Source organism: Budorcas taxicolor, chromosome 9 (assembly GCF_023091745.1).
Source record: "Budorcas taxicolor isolate Tak-1 chromosome 9, Takin1.1, whole genome shotgun sequence".
NCBI lineage: Eukaryota > Metazoa > Chordata > Mammalia > Artiodactyla > Bovidae > Budorcas > Budorcas taxicolor.
In genome coordinates this window covers 62,114,037-62,123,827 of record NC_068918.1, presented here as the reverse complement: position 1 = coordinate 62,123,827, position 9,791 = coordinate 62,114,037, and the positions used below count along the sequence as shown (strand labels likewise).

Genomic DNA, 9,791 nt, shown 5'->3' with positions numbered 1-9,791 from the left:
TTGGAAAAATAATTAACATCTTTGAAGGAAGGAAGAAGAAGAGGAGGAGAGGAGGAGGAGGAGGGGGAAAGGACTTATTCTATTAAACATCAAGAGTCATTACAAGCCATTATAATTAAGCCAGTGTGGTATTTGTACAGCATTAAATGAATGAGTGGATGGAATTGTATGCAGAGCTCAGAAATACGTGTGGACTTTGATATATGACATCTGCATTGGGGAAAGGGAATTCTACTCAATAACTGGAGCTGGAAAAATATGTGAAAAAAAATAAGTTTTTGCTTACTTCACACCATACACAATTACAGATGGATTAAAAACTTAAATATTAAAAGCAACATGTTTAAATTTTCACTAGAAAATTTAGACGGCAATTTTTCTGACTTGGAACTAGGGAAGGATTTTTTAAAATAAAGTTACAAAGCATAAATGATTGATAAATTTAGCTATTTGAAAGAACTTTCATTTGTATATGTAGCAAATATATTTTCCCCATGGATAACTTGCCCTTTCCTTTCAGGTAGTATTATTAACCACATAGTATTATTAACCACATATGCTACATATATAATAACTGATAAAAGGTTATTATTAAGGATATAAAAATAGCTTGTATAAATCAAGAAAAGGAAAATGTAAATAAAAAGAAATGATAGGATTTTACAGAAGGGAAACAACAATAAACACACAAATAAATGCTGTCCCTCACTGGAAATCAGGAAAATGCAAATCAAGTCTACAATAAAATACAACTCTTCACTCATTAAATTGTTGAACATTTAACTGTGTTAATATCATGTGCTGCCTGTATTACAAGTCAATAGAATTTCTACATATTGATTGTGAGAATGTAGAATAGTACAGCCACTTTGGAATAAAACTTGTTTAGTGTTGTGAAACTGAATATTCACATTCTTTTACTCCTTGATTATTTTCTCGTGTATATTTACAAGAAAATCTTTTGACTATTAGTATCAAGAAACTTACACAAGAATATTCAAAATAGCACCATTCATAATAGCAAAAGAACTAGAAATAATTCAAATGTCTTTTGATAGGAGAAAAGATTATTATATAGCAATAAAAATGAATGAACTACAGTTATATATAGTATAAAATTAAGTGAAAAAAAGAGCAAAACAAATTCTAGAAGACAGCAAATTGCGTGATACCTATTTTATAAGAAATTCAAAAAAAGAAACCCATCAATACTTTGATTTAATCATGAACCATAACATGATAAATCTATTAAAGGAATACAAAAACTGATAAACACAAAATTCAGTGTAGCAATTATCTGAGGTGATAGAAAGCAGAATACAGAAATAAGGACACTATTGTCAAGCTAGTTCACAGCCATGGGTGTTTATTATGTTACAAACAAAGCAATAAAGCAAGTAAGATGCATAGCATGATCGTGACCAGGTCGTGCTAAGTTCTTTCAGTCGTGCCTGACTCTGCGACCCCATGGGCTGTAAACCTATGGGATTCTCCAGGCAAGAATACTGGAGTGGGTAGCCATTCCCTTCTCCAGGGGATCTTCCCAACGCAGGGATCAAACCAGTGTCTCTTATGCATAACCTGCACTGGCAGACGAGTTCTTTACCATTAGCGCCACCTGGGAAGCCCTACAGCATGATTCAGTTCAGTTCAGCTCAGTCGTTCAGTCGTGTCCGACTCTTTGCGATCCCATGAATTGCAGCACACCAGGCCTCCCTGTCCATCACCAACTCCTGGAGTTCACTCAAACTCATATCCATCAAGTCAGTGATGCCATCCAGCCATGTCATCCTCAGTCATCCCCTTCTCCTCCTGCCCCCAATCCCTCCCAGTATCAGAGTTTTTTCCAATGAGTCAACTCTTCGCATGAGGTGGCCAAAGTACTGGAGTTTCAGCTTCAGCATCAGTCCTTTCAATGAACATCCAGGGCTGATCTCCTTCAGAATGGACTGGTTGGATCTCCTTGCAGTCCAAGGGACTCTCAAGAATCTTCTCCAACACCACAGTTCAAAAGCATCAATTCTTCCATGCTCGGCTTTCTTCACAGTCCAGCTCTCACATCCACATGACCGCTGGAAAAACCGTAGCCTTGACTAGACGGACCTTTGTTGGCAAAGTAATGTCTCTGCTTTTCAATATACTATCTAGGTTGGTCATAACTTTCCTTCCAAAGAGTAAGTGTCTTTTAATTTCGTGGCTGCAGTCACCATCTGCAGTGATTTTGGAGCCCCAAAAAATAAAGTCTGACACTGTTTCCCCATCTATTTCCCATGACGTGATGGGACCAGATGCCATGATCTTCGTTTTCTGAATGTTGAGCTTTAAGCCAACTTTTTCACTCTCCTCTTTCACTTTCATCAAGAGGCTTTTTAGCTCTCCTTCACTTTCTGCCATAAGGGTGGTGTCATCTGCAAATCTGAGGTGGCATGATTAATTGTAATTAATTCTGTACATCTGAGTTTCATTAAAAATGCGAACAGTTATATTAGTGATAATCCATTTACTCCGGCTTGAGGAAAAAAATAAAATCATATCCCTTTGTTTTACTTAACTATCTTTCTTATATCCTTTCTGATCTTTTGATGCATTCTGTAAGGACTGAATCAGAAGACTCAGTTCTCCGAAGTTGCCACAAGGTGTCACTGTTGAAAATATCACTAGGGAGCCACCCAGTGTGGTGTCATTCCATCTGCAATGATGCAGATAATGGGGCTGCCAGGGGACACTATAGATTCCAGGGGCTTAGAAAGGAGAGGACTGAGTTGACACTCGCTGCACTTACATTCGGGAGAAGGCAATGGCACCCCAATCCAGTACTCTTGCCTGGAAAATCCCATGGACGGGGGAGCCTGGTGGGCTGCAGTCCATGGGGTCGCTGGGAATCGGGCACGACTGAGCAACTTCACTTTCGCTTTTCACTTTCATGCACTGGAGAAGGAAATGAAAAACCCACTCCAGGGTTCTTGCCTGGAGAATCCCGGGGATGGGGGAGCCTGGTGGGCTACCGTCTGTGGGGTCGCACAGAGTTGGACCCGACTGAAGCGACTTAGCAGCAGCAGCAGCAACAGCAGCACTTACATTCACCAAAGAGTTCTCTTTCAAATCTTTTCATTGGGATTAAAGAGGCTGGTTTAGAGGAGTTTTCAAGGGTCAATTGTCTATCTGCCCTCCATCATGGTCAGTCCTACTCCAGAAAATCCTAATATTCTTTCTTGCCAACTGGTATATTAGGCTCATTTATTAAGCTTTTGTATATTAAGATGATATACTTTAGTTTATTAGATATATTCTATCGCAGTGAACCTTAGAAAGGAAGAGGACAAAACTCATTCCTTTTGCTCCTTAGCTCTTTAAAAGCAACAATTTATATTCTAACCTGCCTCTGCTACATGTCTCCCATCTACATAATTAAAAGAGAAAGTTCAACTAGTTCTTTACAGAATCAAGAAGATTTATCTAAGATGACTTACTGTCTTCCCCCAGAAGACAGAGTTGTTGCTGGCAACCTTGGAGTAGTAATGCCTTTTGCTTTTAAAATAAGTGCTACCTTCTTGGCAAGCAACTGTGCTAATATTTGTAAAGTTTTCTTTAAAAAATACCTTCATATACATTTTCTCAACTATCATAAATATGAATATGCTCTGAAATAAGAGGGTTTTTTTTTTTTTTTTCTTATTTCTCTTCTTCAAGAAGAGCTCCCAAGAGATTGAGCAGGACCAGCTATGTAGTTTAGGGAACTCACAGCAAATCAAAAATGCAATTAAAAAAAAAAAATTTTGTTTCTTTTTAGTTGTGCCAGGTCTTTGATGCTGCACATGGGCGTTCTCTACTTTCAGGGAGGAAGGGATACTCTCCAGCTGTGATGTGCGGGCCTCTCATTGCAGTGGCTTCTCCTGTGGAGCATGTGCTCTGGATGTGTGGGCTCTGTGGGTGCAGAATGGGGCTCAGTCATTGTGGCACGCAGGCTCTAGAGCACAGGCTCAGTAGTTGTGCTGCGCGGACGTAGTTGCTGCATGACATGTGGAATCTTCCCAGACCTGGGATTGAACCCATCTCCCCTGCATTGTGCTGTGTTAAGTCTCTTCAATCGTGTCTGACTCTGCAATGCTATGGATCGTAGCCCGCCAGGCTCCTGTCCATGGGATTCTCCAGGCAAGAATACTGCATTGGCAAGCAGATTCTTGACCCACTGGACCACCAGGGAAGCCCTGCAGTTTCTTTCCTAAAATGTATTACGCATTTCAAGAGGGCATTAGCGGAGCCATTGAGCCAAGAGTGGACCCTCTGCAGCTCAGGACTTCACGTGAGCCCATGTGACTGCCCAAATGGCATATGCAAGCGACGGCCGTACGCCAAGCTGACAGATCACAAAACAGCTATAATTTTAATCCAGGCAAGTAGACCCTGATTTTTTTTTTTCTGTTTTCTTTTGAAGTTTTTATTTTGTATTGAGGTATAGCCAATTAACAATATCATGATAGTTTCAGGTGAACAGTAAAGGGACTCAGCCATACATACATTAATATATGTATCCATTCTCCCCCAAACTCCCCTCCCATCCAGGCTGCTACATAACATTGAGCAGAGTTCCAACAAGGACAATAGGTCCTTGTTGACAGACTCTGATGCTTTTTAGTGACCAGTATTATAGTTTCTCTACATCTGGAATGTGTTGCCTCCCAAAGTTGTCTCCAACAGTGCGAAAGGAGCTTTCACATTTTAAAAGAACAAAACGAAAAGATAAGTTCTTCAATATGTGAACAGATTTAAGTTGGTAACATCTGAGATTTTGGCATCATTACATGAGTTCCTTAAAGAGGTAATAATTATGTTCCATTCCTCCAGATCTAAGAGGGTTGATGAGACTTGCTGTTTTAGTCACATTTAAACAAAGGAAAAAGACAAAAAGGTTAGGTGATAAGAGCCCTTCTTAGTGACTGAAATGTGAGTCATGCATGGACTGTGACAGTTAGATTTTCCTAAAGAGATGGAGGACATAACACCATTCTTCTACTCAAACTACCAATCTCATTCATGTGTAATTGAATCAGGTTCCTTAGGGTCACCCGTACCTGGAAGGTTTAGAGTTACTTTTACATTTGTTGTATAATAGTGGATTTAGAGCCGTCAGTGCTGGAGGTGATGAAAACTTCGGAAAGCAGAGCCCTGAGAGGATGGAGGAATGGTTTAGGCTCATTTAGCTGTTAAACTTTAGAAAGGCAAGGTTTTGCTTTGCTTTTTTTTTTTTTAATTTCCAGACCCAATTCCCTTGAGACTAATTGTTAAGTTGCAGAACAGCACAATGTACATAGTTCAGGTTGTTCAGTTCTATAAAAGCATTCACTTAGATGGAAAAAAAACGAAGAAGTACAGTTCCTCTAGTAAGACGTTTAATTAGCAATGTCATCTTCTACAGTACAGCAGGTATGTGGAGAAGAGATTGAGAAGGACGGATCTGCACTTTCTTTTCCTTGGGTTTTCTCAGGAAGCAAATTGTCACTCTAATAATACAGTGGCATTGCTGGTAGATTGATTCTTTTTTTTTTTTTTTTTTTTGCATTTTGGTCCAGTACAAAAAGACATGTAAGAATGCAGAAGATTATAGATGCAGGACTTAATATAAATTTGTAATAAAAGGCAGAGGGTTTTAAATATGCTAACAAGAAAATGTGCTACCTTTAGAATTATGAAAAGTGTTATTTGTTTATAAGCTGCTGAGCAAATCATTTACCACAAGTGTTCACCTGTGTGAGGCAGAGGGTTAAGGCAGTTTTTACATACAGTCCCATTCGTTTGCTTTCTTAGGAGACATCTTTTCTTGTCAAATGTATCCTTGAATGTTGAATGTGGTGCTCATCCCAATCAGGAAAGAGGGAAGGAAGGAAAGGAGGAAGAACAAGAAGGCAGTCACCTTTGATAGTGTTCTTTATACATCAGGCATTGTGCTATGACTATTCACATGTATCATTTAATATGTTAAGATTCATTAACATGAGTTTTGGATATTAAGCAACTGAAAGAAACCAATTGCTTGGGTAAGGTCAAAATAATTCAAGGAAAGTAGAAAGAATGATTATCAGAACAAAGTACTTTTAAAAGCCTCTTAAAATCCTTAAAGAGTGGACTCTAAAGCAGTCGAATATTTAAAATGGAGGCACAAAAATTTAATGACAAGATAAAAAGAAATGAGATCATATTAAAACAATCAGAAAATTCTTTATTATTATGGTCTGCTCCTACAGTTTAATCACTTTCTAAGGGAACGCAGCAATCACTTTTAACACTTGAGTAGAAGACAGTTCAGACATAACTGCTTAAATATGAGAACCAAGTGGGAAAGCTCCTTTGACTGAATACAGACTAAGAACAGTGAATTGAGGGAACTTAACACTAGAAATTCTCCCTTCTCCCATTCCAACCTCTCCTCCACACCCAATTTTCTTTGTCATGTTTCAGAGACCCTGAGAATGACTTTCAAAGGTCTCTGAGTAACCTCATGCCATTTCTTCACCCTTCCTGCTTAAAATAGAGTTTTGCTTTTCTGGTCATATCTTACCCAGTGAGAACCAGGCAAAAGTCATCCTCACTGGGGCATTCTTGTTGACCCAGCCTGGAAGCTTCTTGTCCACTTTTGATATTTGAATGCACATATTGCCTAGACTTTTCTTTGGTTAGTTTATCACCACAGTTGCTGTTAATCTATGGTCCAAAATCATTTGGGTTTTAAGCGTTGATGTATTTTGTCTTTTTAGCTGTTTTATAGACTCTCTACTGCCAGGGATTAGTTTGTACTTTCTTGTTCCTTTTGTTGTGTCTCATGAATTGTGAGCATGTATTTGTATTTAGATGGTGATTTTTTTTTTGCCTAATGTACATTTGAAAAAGAAAGTTATCCTGAGATTTCTCTGGTGGTTCAGTGACTGAGACTCCAGGTGTCCAATGCAGGGGGCCCAAGTCAGATCCTTGATGGGGAACTAGATTCCGCATGCTGCAACTAAGATCCAGCAAAGCAAAATAAATAAATAATATATTTTAGAAAAAAGAAAAAAGTTATCCTCATTCATAAACATGTTCCATCCCTAGTAAACATGTAAATGGTAACATGCAGGTTTTTATATGCAAAATAAAGACACTGGGTCAATGCATGGAGAGCATGTGCTACTTAGAACTGGCTTTCTTTCCTAAAACTCACTACTGCCCAGCCCCTAGATCTCTGTGTGACCTGCACACTGAAACTTGCCAGGCTATTACCATTGCACGGGGCTTGAGGAGAGATACTGCAGAGGTGCCCTTACTCTCCACAAAGAAAGGGGGTGGTCGGCTTTGGCCTCTGCCCGCCTCTGATTTAGCTGCTCTGAGGGTGAGATGCTTATCGAAGTTCCATGACCAGCTGAAGAAGATGATTCTTCCAGACCGTTAGACTTCCTTAAGTGATTCTTCCTCAAGTGATTCTTCCTCTTTCAAATGAGCTTAGCATGAAAAAGATAGAAGGACAATGAGAGTGATAGAACATACGCAGGTTTTCACTTAGTAAACTCCTGGTCCCATAAGCCAATAGACCCCAATCAAACAAGGTCTGGTTACATTTCCTGACTCATTTGAGGAAGAAGTGATTGTATTGTCTAATAAGTATCAGTATCTATTCTTCCTATGTACACAGGGAAGAACAATTATATTAAGTTCAATAACAAACTTTTCTTCTTCTCCTTCTTTTCCCCTCCTCTTTTCTTCCTCCCCTCAATCTTTTCCTGACTCCCCTCCCCCTCCTCCTCCTTCTAATTTCAGGCCCTGGTATAAATTAAGAGCTTACTGAATGTCAGTGGTATAATCTGAATAAGTGAGAAGTGAAAGTCACTCAGTTGTGCCCGACTCTTTGCAACCCCGTGGACTATACAGTCCATGGAATTCTCCAGGTCAGAACACTCCAAGTCAGCATGGGTAGCCTTTCCCTTCTTCAGAGGATCTTCCCAACTCAAGGATCGAACCTAGGTCTCCTGCATTGCAGGCAGATTCTTTACCTGCTGGGCCACAAGGGAAGCCCAAGAACACTGGAGTGGGTAGCCTATTCCTTCTCCAGCAGATCTTCCTGACCCAGGAATTGAACCAGAGTCTCCTGTATTGCAGGTGGATTCTTCATCTGAGCTATAAGAGAAGCCTTAATTTGAATAAAGGCAAGAGTAAGGTAAATTATGATCACTTAAACTCATTAGGTTAGAATTTTATGAATGGCAAATTTACAGGATAAGATAAAATACAGATTAAGATAAATAAGAAAGATTATAATAATTCATCATAAATTATCTTCCTTAGGTTTTCTATGTCTTTTTTGAATTTTTCTATGAAAGTATATAAAAAACGTGATATATTATCTATTAACTGACACAATCCCATGTGTTCTTGCTTTTTCCAAAGAAACTATTGAATTGCTCTCAATATGGAAGTGGATCTTGCCCAGAAAACGAAAGGCCGGTAGGGGTCCGAGCTGCCATGTATTCCTTTATGGCTGGAGCCATATTCATCACAGTGTTTGGCAATCTTGCCATGATCCTTTCCATTTCCTACTTCAAACAGCTTCACACACCAACCAACTTTCTCATCCTCTCCATGGCCGTCACTGATTTCCTGCTGGGATTCACCATCATGCCATACAGTATGATAAGATCAGTGGAGAACTGCTGGTATTTTGGGCTTACGTTTTGCAAGATTCATTATAGCTTTGATCTGATGCTCAGCATAACATCCATTTTCCATCTTTGCTCGGTGGCCATTGATAGATTTTATGCTATCTGTTACCCTTTACAGTATTCAATCAAAATGACGATTCCAGTCATTAAACAGTTGCTGGTTCTCTGCTGGTCAGTCCCCGGGACATTTGCTTTCGGAGTGGTCTTCTCTGAGGCCTACGCTGATGGAATAGAGGGCTATGACATCTTGGTTGCTTGCTCTAGTTCCTGCCCAGTGATGTTCAACAAGCTGTGGGGCACCACCTTGTTCATGGCAGGTTTCTTTGCTCCTGGGTCTGTGATGGTCGGGATTTATGGCAAAATTTTTGCAGTATCCAGAAAGCATGCTCGTGCAATCAATAACTTACCAGAAAATCAAAATAATCAAATGAGGAAAGACAAGAAAGCAGCCACGACTTTAGGGATAGTGATGGGCGTTTTTTTATTATGCTGGTTTCCCTGTTTTTTCACGATTTTGTTGGATCCCTTTCTGAGCTTCTCTACTCCTGTAGTTTTGTTTGATGCTTTGACATGGTTTGGCTATTTCAACTCCACATGTAATCCCTTAATATATGGTTTCTTTTATCCCTGGTTTCGCAGAGCCCTGAAGTACATTTTCCTGGGTAAGATTTTCAGCTCACATTTCCATAATACTAATTTGTTTACAGAAAAAGAAACTGAATAGACTTATTTGTATGAGTGGATAGAAGCAAAGGACTGGAATTTAGAAGAATGAAGTTGCTTAATCTCTGTGTGTGGTGTGTGCGTGTATGTGTGACTTTGGCTACCATGGAAAGTTTTTAGTTTCTAAAACTTTGAGAGGAAAAAATAATTTTTTCTTTGAACCCCAAATCCCGTCTTTTCAGAATAGTTCTTATTGCTTATAGGTGGAGAAGAAAGAAGAAAATCAGAAAGGTGAAGAGAAGGTAGGAAAAGCCAGGAAGGGGATGAAGGGAACACACACAAAGTTTTGTACTATTTGGAAGGAAGCAAAACACAGGCTGAGCTTGAGTACTGCTTTCCCCATTCTCACCATCACACACATTTTGTGTGATATTTTTTTTACAT

At 39.4% G+C, this 9,791-nt stretch overlaps 1 protein-coding gene across 1 annotated transcript; it reads left to right on the top strand.

The window, feature by feature from the left end:
• Positions 1-4,712: 4,712 nt before the first annotated feature.
• Positions 4,713-9,408, top strand: LOC128053534 (trace amine-associated receptor 2). The gene is made up of 2 exons (XM_052646050.1): positions 4,713-4,748; positions 8,422-9,408. Exon 2 carries the CDS (start codon positions 8,488-8,490, stop codon positions 9,406-9,408), a length of 921 nt encoding a protein of 306 aa, XP_052502010.1. The 5' UTR covers positions 4,713-4,748; positions 8,422-8,487.
• The last annotated feature ends 383 nt before the right edge of the window (positions 9,409-9,791 follow it).

Excerpts from the sequence above, each read along its gene's own strand:
- LOC128053534 (XM_052646050.1), top strand. The coding sequence starts at position 8,488 with ATGTATTCCTTTATGGCTGGAGCCATATTCATCACAGTGTTTGGCAAT.